We start from the raw sequence: 15,795 nt of genomic DNA on the forward strand, positions 1-15,795 counted from the left end.
ACATTAGTTAACAGAGAGATTTAAGGGACAAAATCTTGCACAGTTACAGTTTATAACACTTGTGTTATTGTTGTGTCATACTTTTATTTAATATTGTGACGGATGCATAGACCACCTGTATAGTTGTCCCTCATGAACATCATGGGCCTGTAGTAGAGATTTGATCACTTCAAAAAGCAAAGACACCAGACATCAAGTCCTCCCTCTAGATGGCACCATGTCCTAAGTGACAAAAGGCCAGGCCATGCCTCCCACTAGTTTGGAGGAGGGTGCAACACTGCTGCTATGACCGTGTCATACCTCTTGTGTACGTTCATCTCTTAGTTGGACTGGAAATCTATTTTCAGTTTCAACTCCTCAATCTATCTCATCCTTGCAGATTCGAGAAACATTCAGCTGCCTCATCGGCCAGATAAGGACAGTCACAGTCACAAAATTTTTCAAGATGAAAGTTCATTAAAAAAAGAAAAAGAAAAAAAAAAGAGCATTAGTTGAACATGATTCACAGACAAGTGTGCAACTTCGAGCAAAACTGCAGAATCCAGCCACACATACACAGACAGCAAGTCACAACATATTAATAATTACATGTTTTATTTCAGTAAAATAAATCAATTAAAAATGGACACAAGTTTTTAATATATTGAAAGAAACTAACTGTAATGAGATCATGCAAGACTGTAATGTCTTTTTTTTAATTTTTTTTTTTATCCCCACATAACATCTGCAGTGGATGGACCCAGTATAAATGACTTGTAGAAAATAATAGCTGTGCTACTGAAACATGTGCCACTCTAAATGGCGGCGTTTTTCACAGGGCTTCTCTCATTGCACAGAGTACATTTCTAAGTTCCTCATGAAACACAGGAAGTTGCCACTTGAGAGGGATTTTACAACAATTTTTAAATACAATGTTACACTGTGCTGACCTCATTCGTTCTTGAGAGTTCAGTATTTTGTAATGTTTTGTCAATCTTGCTACTGTGTGCTACTGTTCTTCTGTTTTGAGTCAATGACAAACCTTTAGGTTCAAAATACAGACACTGGTAGGTGTTGGTGTTCTTGAAATTTACTATTGAGATAGAGGGGTGTAAATATGTGCTTCAAAGTTTTAGATTGTAATACTTTTTGACTGCACGTGTGCAGCGGTGGAATATCAGTACTGGAAAAGTCAAGATTTTCCCAACACGAAAAGAGTTGTGTGCAGTTGTGCTTCAGTCCTAACAACACATTATACTTGCACCATGTACTTATACATTACAGTTTACTGCTTACAGTAATACTTTAATTACTGTGGATCACTTTGGGTGTGAACTCAAAACTTAATAAAACCATAACACCAGTTGCCAGTTTAAAGACCATAAATATTTTCATATTTATAGTGTGTCCTAGTTTCTTAATATTTTCACAATAAGAGCCTGGACCCACTGACCCTGAACAAACAACACGGTATTATAAACCCAAACTCTTTGTAAAAGACACAACATGGTGCTTATTACATGCTCTGATCATCTTTTGCTCCCATGTGACCTTGCAAACACATAATGTACTGTATAACACCACCTGCTTCAGACCTCAGGTTCATCGACTGTTATGAGATGCAGCAAAGTGCAAAGATTCAACAAGACACTGAAGATACAGTTTTCAATCATGCCGCAGTTAATTTTCCTCATTAATGGTGATGGTGAAAGGACTGAACATCACACACAGTGTTGTTAACACACTATAACACGTTTTTTTTTTTTTTCTAAGAAAGTTCATTGACATAGCTGATAGAATATCTCATAATTCATCTCAGGCAATCAACACTTATAAAAACTTCATCACACATGGCTGTAATATTTTTGTATCATGAATTTGTGGTGAGTTTCATGACTTCAAAATAAATTCTGTCTACTTACTGGGGGATCAAAACAAAATATCACAAAACAAAAAACTGGCTGCTGTAAGTTATTATCACCCAAAATGTGTCACCAGGAGAATCATTTCTTTTTTACCATTGAACAACTTCCAAGTCCGACCGCCTACAGTCCATTTTCTAAACCTTTTACCTCTTTCAATCCGATACTATATACACATCGTTGTAACTTAGTTCACAAAAACGGGTGTTGACATCAGTCAAACTTTCCATTTGAAATAGCACCTCCAATTTAAAAGGATTTATTACTTTGTTTTTAATCATTTGTTGATTTCAAAAACGTAAAAAATAAGACAGCAAAAAATGCATAAACCTCAATAAGTGTTGGACATTAGCATCTGTTAAGATGTCACTTGAAAATCAAGTCACTGAATACTTGTCATTTTAAGTATATTCATTTTGTTGTTTTGTCATCTGTGAATTAAATCAGTTAAAATACAAAATAAGTATAAAGTGTGTATATGTAATACAGCTTTAACATTACATTGCTGTAGATACTATAAAGTTCCTATTTGTGCTTTTATGGACACCAGATTTGAAAGTATTATTAAATTCAAAGATTAAACCACTAAAGTCAGAAAATAAAAAAGATGAAATTATCGCCATGTTCCTTTCAAGACCTACATAATGTACAGGTTGTAAACTAGGACACAATAAATGTCTGTTTTACTGATACAAAATTTGTACTGATCCAGAAATGATCAAACTGTGAACTCAGAATACCACAATCTTAAACATGTTTCATGGATTTATTACTTCATTTACACCTGTTTCATTTTTGGTTTTGTTTTCTAAGATGCCACTTCACCAACTTACATATTAAATAAAGAATAATAATCAGAGTGAACAGCTTTTCCATTTACAATATGCATTCGATTGTGGGACCATGATGTCCTTCCCATAAATGATCTTTCATTTTCTGCTTATTTCCTTGTTTCCAGTTACACATTTTTACTTTGCTCCTCTACATGTTATTGTACTTGTTGCAGACGAGGATTTTGAGCGCCGCTTGTGCTTTTGTTTTTAGTGGAATCACTAAAATTTCACTTTTTTATTCTAAAATTCCTTAACTTGCTAATATTCAGAGTATTAGACAAAAACGGTCGACCAATATTAAAGGTAAACAACGGAGCGATCAAACACTTCCTTCACAGTTTGGTTTTATGTTTAGCTCTGGTCGGGTTATGATTCAGCTGTCAGCAAACAACCGTCTCCATCAGAGCGGTGACAGCAGCTGCGATATGTTTTAATGCTTTCCTTAGTTCTATTTATTTGGTGCCGCAGAAATGCCTTCACACGGCCGAATGCAGTGATGGATTGGACTTTTTGTCCACTCTGTACTGTCACCATCATCCCCTCTGAACAAACAGAAAACAAACATTCAGATTCTACTTTACACAAACGATGATCTGGATCGACGTAGAAATGCATTTGTACATTTAGAATCTTCAAAGAAGCTTAAAAAAAATTCGCTTTTCAGGCAATTTTACTTCCGTGTATTTTATCCTTCTCACCACACTGCTAGATCCATTAGAGGCTGTAGACGTCTATCCCCGGGGCTCATGTTTGATATCACTTAGTGTGCTACACTAAAGATAAGCGATGGGCAGTCAGCGCCAGAATATATATATATTTTTTTCATTACGAACAAAAACACAGCACACATCACTCGACTGAAAGAGGAATGCTGACAGGATGCTCTCGCCTGATGTTTGTGCTCCTTCTGGAGGATCTCTCTCATGATTCATCCAGAGTAATTAAGCATGTGTGGAAAAGCTGGTGTGTGTGTGCATGTGTGTCTTTCCTGTGTGGGAGTGTGTGTGTGTGTGTGTGTGTGTGTGTGTGTGTGTGTGTGTGTGTGTGTGTGTGTGTGTGTGTGTGTGTGTGTGTATTGTATGTATTTCAGAGAGCACCATTTTAAGACAAATTCTCTTCAGAGAAAACAGTCACCTTTAGATCACCATAAAGTCAGCACATCAAAAATCAAAACCCCAAAAAACTAAAAAGGCTTGTTTGTGCTATGAGAGCCATGCTCCAGTCATACGTCACTGTAGGTGTCACTCTTGGTGTTCCTGGAGGACCCTCAGGGATTTTCAAAATTAGGTGTGTGAAGTTTGTCGTTGCTTTGCTCCTTCTGTCACAAGTCAGGCACACTGAACACTGAAGGGAGATGGCGATGTTGAAGGTGTTGTGAGATGGTGATCAGACAAAAACTGTTTCAGAGTTAAACATCAAGGTTGGAAGGGTGTGGTTTGTGCGTTCGGTGGGTCGACCGCGTCACGACGCCTCTGTCACACGGTTCCATTCTCCTGCCTCGGCTTGTGGGTCGTCGTGCGAGCAGGCGTGCTCAGGGAGGGGGCCAAGGTGCAGAGGAAGCCAGCCAGCAATGTGAGACCGAGGCCCCCCCAGGCACAAAACATGGACCAGCCATAGCCATGGCTAATGTCTTCAGGGAGGCCGTACATGTAGCGAGGGTAGCGGGATAACTCAAAGTTGATTCCTGCCACACATGTGCACAAGGAGATGATGCAGCATGTTCCTGTGTGAGCAGAAGAAACCAGCGGTGATTTAAAATGGCTCGTGATCGATCATTAAAATCCTACAAGAGTCATGTTACTGCACGACATTGATCTGCTATCTCATGTTAAACCGAAGGCGCTCTCAGCTGTCACCAAACAAGTATAGAAATTGAATAAAATTGGATTTTGTCTGCATGCTTGTGTGTGGATGTGGGCATGTGTGCTCTCACAGTACCTCCCATGAGAAAGAGTAGCCCAGCTACATATTGCATGAGGTCATGCTGCTGGCAGCATCCCAGCACTCCAATGATCCAGCCAAAAAGAATGATGGACACAGCCATGCCCACAAAGCCAGCCGTCATTCTTCTTAGATCTGCAAGCAGAGATTAAATCATCACCAGGTGAATTTACTGGTACTCAACAAGACTTGTTGTATAAACTGGGATAAATGGTAAAGATGTATTTCCACCTTAGCAGCCTTAAAGATTTACAGTTTGCCTCCCATTCACACCAACAGTGACAGAGCTGCCATACAAGGTGCTCGCCCACCATCAGGAGCAACTTGTTGTTCAACGTCTTGCCCAAAGACACTTTGGCATGCGGACAGGATGGTGCCGGGGATTGAACTGTCAATCTTACTATTCCTGGGCACTTGTGAATGAATGAACTATTATTTTAATGGTATTGTTAGTCAGAAAAGGTGTGAAAGAACAACCCAACCAACACTATTGATCTAACATGCTTTATCATCCTTACTTACATCAAAGAATTAACATTAAGCCTGTGAGTTAGCACTTATTTTAATGCGTAAAATGTTATTGATGTATTTACTGTATTTTTTTATATATTATGACAAAAACAGGGATGTCTTTGAAAGAACCCCACCGACTCAACCCAAGAAAACATTACTTTAATATGTTAATAATGTTATTGGAAACTGTGTTTGTTCTTTATGTTTGACTGTATGTTTGCCTGCAGACAAATTTCAAATTTGTTCCTATTCAGTCCACCTGATGTGGGCTGGCTCCACCCGATGTGATTACGCAACACTGTGGTCAGTGTAGATTTGTTAAGGCTGCTCCAGTAGTTTTGAAATTAACTAATTAATTATGGTCTACGCCCAGTAGGCTGCGGGAGCGTAGACGGACCCAGATATTCATAGTGGATTTGGGTCTGGTAATACAAGGCTAAACCTGCTGTGCATGAATTGAAGGAAAAGGAAGCGCACAAATTTGTACAAATAGTTTTTCCTAGAAAACGTTTTGTGATTTAAGAAATTATTGTTAAATTATGACATTGGGCAAACACTAGTGAACTTAAAAAAAAAAGGATCAATGTGTAACGAACGGTAATGATAGTGGTGATGATAGGCGTTGCCAACATTGGGCTTTAGCCGGGAACGTTTTCATGACGAGCCCTGAGAAGAAAAAGTCTATAATCATCAGGAAACGTAATCAATTTAATTCCCGACTGCCTCCGAGCTTTGCTGCTGCCTGTGTGTAGAACAGACTGAGGGGCTGAGTAACATCCACTTGTACACAAGCTCAGTCCATCTGCAGCCCTCTCTCTCCCATGTCCTCACCTGCACTATCGTATGGACACATGGCATCCGAGGATGCTTCGGCTCCATGCTGTGTGTTGGCTGTCGGCTTCACACAGCAGTTACAACACCGCACCAGAAAAGTACATTTTCCACTAGTTTATTGACTAGTGTGAACTGCTGAACTACCAACTTACAGTGTTTTATTCTACACGTCCAGATCATTTGTGGACATGTTTTAATCTTCACTAGACTCATGTAAAACAGCTGTAGATAGTGAACGCCAAAAATGACAACATGAACTTACCTACGAGCCTAAAGGAAATTTTTATTTTGTCAAAATTGGTTTGGTAAATTATGAAAATAACTGTTTGTGCTTTTATTCATTTTGTGGTTGTTGAAACCGATGAGACAGAAAAAACACCAACACTGGTTAAAAAACAAAAAACAAAGGTATGCATCCTATATCTCGGAAATATCCCCAAAAATCTTATACACAGCAACATTTATAAGATTTACTGTTTGTGAATGCGAAAATCAGGTAGCACTACATTATTTTGTCATGCCTGCGTAGACATGAGTTAAAGGATACACAATACTTAAAGAGTTAGTAACACAATTTGGAGAAAAGTGAGATGTTAAAACACCAGATATTCCCTCAATGGTTGTACAAAGAAACCAGTGTTTCAATTCAGTCTCCTGCTGGTTTATTTTATTTGTACAACACAAAGTGTGAAACAAGACAGCAGGCAAAGAAAAATATAAAACAGAATAAAAATGTAAAAGAATAATTAAACAGTAACGCTGTAGGTTTGTGAATTCTCAGCTTCCCTGCACATTTTGTCCAGGAAAATTGTCTTAACATTACTAAAACAAGCTTAATTTCAAATGAAAGGCATTGTTTGTAATAAAACGAGGCAGTCATGTTCCAAGCAGAGCAGCGAGGACCAACCAAGAAAATCTGCCATCAGCAGACACCCTGACAGCAGCTGCAGTTGGTCTGAGCTTATCCTCAGACCTGGTCAACTCTTGGAAACGCCTCTGACAGTAAAACCTACAAAGATATCCTCACTAAGTAGTGTAGGTGTGTATGAGTGTAACGCATGAGAACAAGAAAGCCTAGATAATGGTTGAGTATAACAAGTTTAAAGCATCACACCTGTACTGAATACAAAACAACACACGGAGGCAACAAGATAAAAGTCCTCGAACATCACACTGAAAATCACTTTTGCTGCAAACCAAGGTCAAGATCTCACTGCCTCCATCTCTCTGAACAAAGATATCAAGTAAGAAGTACAAACCTACCATGACTTATTATTTCATGAGAGAAGTTGAATAGAAGTCAATGGAGCCAGAGGCTCTTTGGGCTCTTTGTTTTAAGGTGAGATTTAAAAGAAGATACTGATGTGTTTGACCTACCGTCCCCAGATAAGCCATTATAAAAGCACAGCGGCTCCCTAACAGCAATAACCTCTGGTCATGAGTGTAGACATGGGAGAGAAGGGCTCAGAAAGCCCCTGATATATTCAGCCGTGAGGGGAAGGCTGTGCCTTCAAAGTGATTTGGCAGTTCAGCAGGTAACCTGTGTGAAGAGGCTGGCAGTGTGGTGATATACTTTACTCATAGTTTAAGTTACAAATCTCAATGGTGCAACTGTACATAAAAGACTAGTTTATAAAGGACTGAAGAGAAGGACGGCTAGTTTAAACTACTGGTACTACTCTGAACCACAACACATATTTTATTGCTTTTCTATTATTCTATTATTATCTTATTGCTTCTGTATGCTGCTGTAGCGAAACAATTTCCCCTCGGGGATTAATAAAGTAACTACCTACCTACCTATAGTTCATAAATGTTGTTGAATGCTAAAAGCAGGACAAAACAGGGTTTCATTCTTAAAGTTTCCTAAATATCTCGTAATGCCCAAACTGCAGACTAAAAGAACAGAAGGCTTATTTGATGTTGGTGTTACATTTGGTTATAAATAATATTGTACCTCTCTACTGGGTTTTTAGCAGCAATAATAATGTGTTATCAACAGCAGAGTCTACTTATCCATCAAAACTGACTGAGGGTCAATCCAGTTTGACCAGCAGAACTCATGACACAGAAAAACGTGTTTGTGTCAACCTGCTGAACTTAAGCACAATATTCACTCATATTACTCCGGAGGGAAACATGTGGCTCTGAAGCAGCTAAATGTTCCATTATGTTCATTAGCTAGTCGCTGATTGTGTGTTTCTGCTGTTTGCTGACAGATTGAATCAGACGGTAAAGGTGCCATAAATCAAATAACAGACTAATAATTTCAAACAGGTGAGTTTGAATTTCGATAGAGCTGAAACAGGAAAGTAAAAGTAGACTTTTCATTTTCAGTTTCAATATTTTTAAAAATGTTCAGTTTCAGTTCACGGATTAATGTGCATTTAAAGAAATATGTACAATGAAAATAAGATGGGACCCACAATCATGCTTTGAGGAACACCAGTTTCACGTCACCACTGTTTTTCTCTCTTTCTAAAGTCGTCTGTTAACTTAGTGCAGCAGAAAAGTAAATGTGAATCAATTGTAAAGACCAGACGACCAGTGACATTAAAACAGCAAGTCAAAGCAGCTCCATACAGACAAACTCTTTCAGACTTACGGAGTGCGTGCCACTCATCCTGGCGTATCGTCTTTGTGATGTTGATGGGTAGATTTCGTGGCAGGATGGATGAGGAGTAGTGATACTTGACCGGGGTACATCTTTGAATTATTCCTGGCAAAACAGAGATAGAGACAATTACAAATGGAGCACAATTACTCTTAATTCAAGTCGAGGTTTACAAAGAGGAAAATCAAGGCAGAATTGCACTTTGCGTCACTCCTGGGATCAGAAGATAATGTGAACAAACATGGTAGAAAAGCTTCTTATTTCTTCGCCACCCTCACTAAGTTATCATTTTCTGAGTTGGCCTTATTAACTTGATTTACCAGCCAATCCTACAATATGAAGGAGGGATTAAGAAACAATATGGAATATGGATCATTCCACCGAAGGCCACATACAGACCTTTTTATCGTGAATATCTTCATATTTTTGCTTTTGGTTTATGGAGCTAAAATCTTTTTACATCAGTTTCCACTGCTTTCCTAAATTTAGGGACAGACTGGGGGATTTCTCTAAACTACTCAACTCTACAACCATGACAAACACTTTTATTTCTATAACGAAATATCATAAAATCAATTATAGAAAATTCTCACCACTACTGTGTCAAAGCTTTAACCTCCACTACATTTTGGGGGATTTAGAATCTCTTTGTTTGTGTTTGTGATCTTCAAAGCTTTGATACAACCGTTCTTTGTTAATGACAACCAAGACTACAACTGAAGAGAGTTGTTTTTACATCAGGGTGTTTTTTTCAGTTCATGTTCTCCCAGCAGGCTGTGATTTTACAAAGCCAAGAAGTGACGCAAAACTGCAGCTAGCTGGCTCCTATTAGGAGGACTTCAGCTTCTTAAACCGACATGCTGTGAATGCAGCTACAATCTCACAACTCATGTTCAGAAACATTTAACTTCAGGAAAAATGGTGGCTACACGGAAAAACCTGATATGCAGTTTTCGAGCATGATTAGAGCTGTTATCAGGATGTTGTGGGAATCTACAGACTTTGTGATTGACATCTCCCCGACTCTCCTCATAACTGCGTTGCTGTGTACAGAAGTAGACCTTTGTCATTACTATTGGTATAATGATTCTGGTGATATCATCTAAGCATATTGCCGCCAACTTTTTGTCTTATCAGCTGAAAACATTTCAAATGGAGTTCCACACAGTGATGCTAAATGATGTTGTACTGAACTGTAGGGACAAGCATATACAGAGAGTTTTTCATCCAATAATTAAACTTAGTGCATTAGTGACCTTTAATAATCATAACATCCAAGTTTGATAAACATGAATTCCTAGTGAGTGAGTGTGTCTGAGCAGAAGCCGGTCCAGCTGCCTCTAAGAGAGATAAGTGATATGGTTTTGGTACAAGTTGCACGGAAATTCTGGGAAAAGTGTTTATTCTCCACTTCTCAAGAAGTGGTCCAGTAACACACGTCCTTCTTGTGAAATCTGAGGGGATGTTTGGAAAAATAAGTCTAGTGTTGGGAAAGAGTTCGAAATTGGAGCATAGTGGATCCTACAGACAGATCCTGAGCTGCCTGGTTTCAGCTGCAGGTTTTAGTCAGGCTGAGCCAAACGCTGAGTTTGTGAAAGAAGCGTATACGAATGCTGAGTGTGCAAACTATGTTGTCCATTCTTCTGATAATGTAAGAGATTTATTTAAGATCTCAACAAATCTTGATCATCATTAACTTGGAAAATCATCTCACTCCTGTGTCTTGATTTCTGTGTATTGTGTACTTCAACATCAACAAGTTCAAGTGTTGAACAAGAAGAATCACCAAAAGTACACTTGCTCAAAACATGTTTGAACACTTTTGAACACGTGACGTGTCACTTATAAGTCTGCATAGATCTGAAAAATTAAGCTTTCATTTAACACCAGTGAGCATAAGTCTCAACCAGCAGAATGCACACAGAAAGCTATTTTCCTGACATCCCTGCTGTCACGAATGCAATCACATTAAGACAAACAGCAGACAGTTTTGCACCAATCAAGTTCACAGTTTGCATTACTTTCCGAAGAAAACATCTTCGCCTCCATGAGACACATTTAATAGTTAAAACATTTTTGCAGCTTGTATCTTTCATTCTGTCTGATTGTCAACACAGTTTTGTAAATTATATCCCTTGAGAGTTGTGCATTCACTGCTGCACTGATGGAGGTTAATTAAGGTAACTTTAAAAAGTCGGGCTGACTGTTGACGTCTGATCTCACTGTGTGTTAAAACTCGATTTCAGACTGGTCAGCATAAACGTTGCTTGCAATGAAACTAGCCATGTCAGAGCAGTTATGATGTTAAATTAGGTACATTTGTGCGATTTATCAATTTCATATAATGTTTCTTGTGTAAACTTATCTTTAGTGTAGCGAACATGGCAGCGACAAATTAGCAGCATCTGGTGCAGAAAATAAACCTGTATTCTGTCTGTTTTTAACTGTTATTAGTCACTGTACAGTAATGTTACTGGCTCCCCAATTAATCTGTGAAAACGTATTAATATATGACATGAAAATGCTCATTTATTAGTGCCAATATTTAAACTAAACATAATTATTGAAATAGAACTGAAATATGACATTAAAAGAATTAGACAAAGCTGTTTAATTGAGTAATATCATGTGTATCAGATTGCATGTATTTACTATCGGGCCACTAAAACTAACAGTCAACAGATTTTATTATTCTTGAAAATGAGCCAAGTCCTGATCTGCACCTCCGTTCTGGCTGCTGAGCTCAGTATGTTAAATAACCCAGAGGCAGAGGAGCTGCTAGCAGCCAGACCTTTAAATAGCAGTTAAATACGTTGTAGTCAAGGTGTTTGGATGGTTTATAGCACAAAGTGTGGACAACATGCACATTTGTATATATTTAACTGCAAAAAATGCAGATGCTAAAGTATTTTATGTTGACACTTCGTCTAAAAGTCAAATGTGCTTAGAGTGAATGCAGTTCATTAAATAGCAGTTCAGAAGTACAGCTTCAAGGACTGAATCAACACATTCCTGACACAATGACAAGCTTTAATGTGGTGATTTTTGAAAAGCAAATCTGAGTCTTACATGATTTCACTCCAGAACCTGAAATGATGTTACTGATTTTATATATTTTTTTTAAAATGTAATGTTACATAAGTTGCACATTTTACTGGTTAAACTAACAAAAAGGAGCATTAACCATCAATTCTCTGTAGATAAAGGGGCGTTCTTGGAAGAGAAAACTGTCATTGATGTGCCATTTGGCCTGTTTTACAGGGATCTATGACAACTCATTTACTTCTACTTTGACAGCTGTAATGACAACAACTTGTAACACACATGTTTGAAGCCCCTCTTGGTTTACATGCTCAGTTTTAGGACCTTGGTCGGGACCAGGTAGGGTCTCGGTGTGGTCTGGTTTCTCTGCTGTTAACTGGCTCTACATTGTGTTGTCTCTGCTGCAGCCCCAAAATTCAAAACAGATTTATCAACAATAGGTTTGCACTATGAAATTACTTATTTTTTAAACTATTACATGGTGTTGTTTAGTCTCTTAGACCAGACTATTGTTATAAATACCAACTGAGACCGGCCATTATCTCAGACTGAGCAAGAGGAGGTGCACTCAGCACCATGGACAGCGAAATTCACCAATAAATCAAAGATACAAGCTTCTAAAAAAGACATCCTTATCAAGTTGTATCACCTTAAAATGTAATTCAGAGAGATGAGTTAATGTGAGAGGCCTCTGGATGATCCATTGTTTGTGTCAGGCTAGGTGTGAGCTCATCGCTGAGCATCACGGCCTGGTGCACACTAGAAAAGCAAGGCTTCACGCCACGGCTCCCGTTTACCTTTGTAAATAAGGTCCTCGGTCTCCAGGTCGAATCCCTCCCGGTGACACTTCCTCCACAGCCCGGAGATGGTCGAGTTGAACTGCCGGCTGCAATGGGACTCCATGGCAGACGCTGCGGCCAGAAAGTGCCGCTTACCCCTGACGAGGGGAGCAGCATCTGGGCCGTTACCTTTCCTCTCCAGGCTCTTTGGAGGCATCTGGAGGGGGAGGTTGTGGTTTGAAATGTAGATGTAACCCGGGTCGTTTCGCTTGTTGGCATAGTTTTTACACCTCTCTCGATGTCTCCTCGCGTCGGTCTCGTACCAATAATCGGTGCAGATCGCCATGGCGAGCAGCCCCAGCGCACAGAAAGCCAAGAAGAGCCCCGTGCTGGTTAATATTTTCATAGCGGCCATCTTCCCCACTCGATGGAGAGCCCAAACAGTCGCAAGAAGGTTCCTCCGTGGCCGTGGTGGTGGTGGTACCGCGTGAAATAAATCACGACGGCACTCACAGCCTCGAGCAGTCCTGCACTGGGAGCATGATGGTGCGAGGCCAGCGTTGTCTGGACGGGATGCTGCGGTCTATTGTTGTGGTACCCGGTGGATGCAATGTTGTTCCCACCATCTGTTATGGTACAGGAGGAGGAGGAGAGGGGATGGATGGCGACCAACGCTGTGAGGAGGAGGCAGGGGCAGTGATGTAGTTGCGCTCTCTCGCCTCCAGGTTGTTGCGGGATGGAGAGCAGACAGAAATGTGCTGTTAACGGGGTTGTGGTCATTTGTAATGCTTCAATGGTCCCCTTTGCCATTTTGTAAACATGTGAAACACAGGTAGGACAGAGGGAGAGTTTCATCACGTGCAAATAAATCTTTCAGATTCATTTCTATAGAAATAGCCTTCTGTATTATCAGCAAATCAAAGTGACTGAATTATAGACTCCAATACAAATGCTTTTTTATTTTACAGTGGACTTCATGAATCGTCCAATAATAACTGAGATTAGTTCCAGCTTATTGCCTTTTGCGTGTTTGTGCTCCAAAAGTCCATTTTTATTTGAGTATTAAGCCAAATAAAATGTCCTAAATTCAAACATGACTAAGGTTGTGCTAATTTATCCCCCCGTGTATGAGGTTCACATATAAACTTACATAAACATGTTCATCTCTATGGTTCCCATGACTACAGTTCATATTTTATTCAGTCGTTTAACCTGTATTTCCACACGGTGGTCTAATGAGAGCAGCTCACGCTGTGCACAGTTGGGCAGATTAACCGTCTACATATGTTCAATACTTGTAGGTGTTTAGAGCAAATTAATCTTAGATCCGATAACAGGTTCGGTTTAAAGGAGCCACTTGGACAAACTGAGACTGGAAAGGAGTTATTACTTAGAATGACCTGCAAGCTAAACTAAATCTAGACACTCATCTTTCTTAAACCAGAGGTGCCCAAATTCTTTCCTATAAAGGGTCAAACATGTATTTGGATGGAGGGCCGAGTGCCAAAAATAAATGTTGATGTTCTGTGAAATTACATTTCATGAAAATGTGATATATTACAGAAAATTCTTCTAAATCTGAAATTAAATTTCAGAAAATTGAAAATACTCTTTCATCTTGTTTAACAGTATTTTAATTTTTTTTGCTGAAATAATTGTCAAAAACAGTCATCTTGCCAATATATTCTACATTTTCTCTCGGCAATGTACCATTACATCGATCTGTCAACTTGACTAGCAGCCCAACGTCAGTGAGGCAGGACACACTAACAGCACATGAGCCTCAGCAGGAGAGAGAACACCATCATTGTTCCTACGTAACGCGTAGATCACTGTAATTAATGAGAAGCTGAACAGCAGCAGGCTGTTGATGGTTGCGAAACTCTTGCCTACCTTTTAGCAGCACAAAAATTACAGTTCAAAGTCATTAGTTAGGATTTTACAGTGGTGGTCAAAACAAAGAAGCCTCTCAACTGTTTTAAATAAAACAGAACTGCAATTTTAGCACAAAAAGTTTTTATTAAAGTTGTCCAATGTTTTTTATATGACTGTAACCTCCTGTGTGATGTGCAAACATTAGTTATTGCTTGGTTTCTCTTTGTAACGTCTTTTTTTTGGTAAATTCTTCTAAATATGTAGTTGATGTGCACTTCACACGTAACTCTGCTGCCTTCGTGGCCGGGTCACCACCGGAACATAAATTTGATCTCAACTGTTTGAATGGTTGAACCTGGTTGAATAAAAATATCATAACACAAGCAAGGCAAATATGCCACAGAAAGTAAAAAAAAAATACATTTAAGACAAACATATGAAAAAAATATGAGAGCAGTAAACAAGAAGATAAGAACACAACCAGTATGGGATAAATGTATCGTAAAGTCTTGGATCTGTTGCAGGCACATGTGGTCAATAGTGAAGACATGACATGATCCAGTTTGAGGTCCTGCTGCTGTCGGTTACACCTTCAGAACAAAACAATCCTGAGAGCTGGTATACGATGGAGAGTTGAGATCTTACATATTGTACACGGACTGTTTCATAAACAAATAAACTCCACTTATTGTCTAGTTGTTTGTAATGATTAGTTTCTCTCTGTATACTCGATAGCTACAGTAAACTATATAGTGAGCAAAAACATGCTTTATAATCACTTTACAACAGTTATACAACTATACTTTTATGTCGGAGCAGTTTCAGAGTTTTTAAAAACATATACAAGATTTAAATGTCGATTTACATGATGTAAAGAAAATCTAAATCAAACGTGTCTCACGCTCCTTTAGTTCCTTATTTGTGATGGTTTTATACCTAAATGAGACTCAGCAAATGACAAACCATCTGTTAAGGAGCTTGTTGGAGCGTTTCCTGACAGAGCGGCTGTGTTACGGCACACAGACCCGACGAGACGGTTTCGATGTGCCCGTGACACGTAAAGCTCGGCTCACGTTGGAAACGTTGACAGTTGTGGAGTCTAGAAATCTTGCTGAGGCTGACTTCAGCTCAGGCAGTTAAAAGACTCCAAAAATGGGTGCGACTAACAGTTGACTTCTCACTGCATATTAATTGAAGGTTGATCTTGCTTAATATTTACCACCAAATAACCGAGGACACTCTAATCCTCGGCAAATTATTATATTTGTCATCCATCAGTTGGATATTTGAATCCGCACACGAGGAATTAAACGGTTGGATTAAACTGGGAAGTTACGGGAAAGCAGTGATCCCCGCTGAATGTGTTGGACTACAGTGTAAATGGTGGTTGTTTGTTGTCCTTCTGTGCTGTGAAGGCTCCCACAGACAATAAGCTGCTCACAGGCTGATGACTAAGGAAGGCA

The 15,795-nt window shown here is 39.2% G+C and overlaps 1 protein-coding gene across 1 annotated transcript; it reads right to left on the reverse strand.

Annotated features, from left to right (window-relative positions):
- Positions 1-575: 575 nt before the first annotated feature.
- On the reverse strand, positions 576-13,134 carry tmem276b (transmembrane protein 276b). Its single transcript, XM_069697671.1, has 4 exons — positions 12,476-13,134; positions 8,628-8,741; positions 4,673-4,810; positions 576-4,457 (listed from the first exon to the last, which is right to left on the reverse strand). Exons 1-4 carry the CDS (start codon positions 12,870-12,872, stop codon positions 4,210-4,212), a joined length of 897 nt encoding a protein of 298 aa, XP_069553772.1. The 5' UTR covers positions 12,873-13,134; the 3' UTR covers positions 576-4,209.
- Positions 13,135-15,795: the final 2,661 nt, after the last annotated feature.

Source organism: Brachyistius frenatus, unplaced genomic scaffold (assembly GCF_029030835.1).
Source record: "Brachyistius frenatus isolate BFR_SWC_R1_liver_20210118 unplaced genomic scaffold, ASM2903083v1 Contig_24, whole genome shotgun sequence".
Classification (NCBI taxonomy): Eukaryota; Metazoa; Chordata; class Actinopteri; family Embiotocidae; genus Brachyistius; species Brachyistius frenatus.

Excerpts from the sequence above, each read along its gene's own strand:
- tmem276b (XM_069697671.1), bottom strand. The coding sequence starts at position 12,872 with ATGGCCGCTATGAAAATATTAACCAGCACGGGGCTCTTCTTGGCTTTC. Across the intron at positions 8,742-12,475 it reads CGAGGACCTTATTTACAAAG|GAATAATTCAAAGATGTACC; the intron begins GTAAACGGGAGC and ends CTGTTTTGCCAG. Across the intron at positions 4,811-8,627 it reads GGATGAGTGGCACGCACTCC|ATCTAAGAAGAATGACGGCT; the intron begins GTAAGTCTGAAA and ends CTCTGCTTGCAG.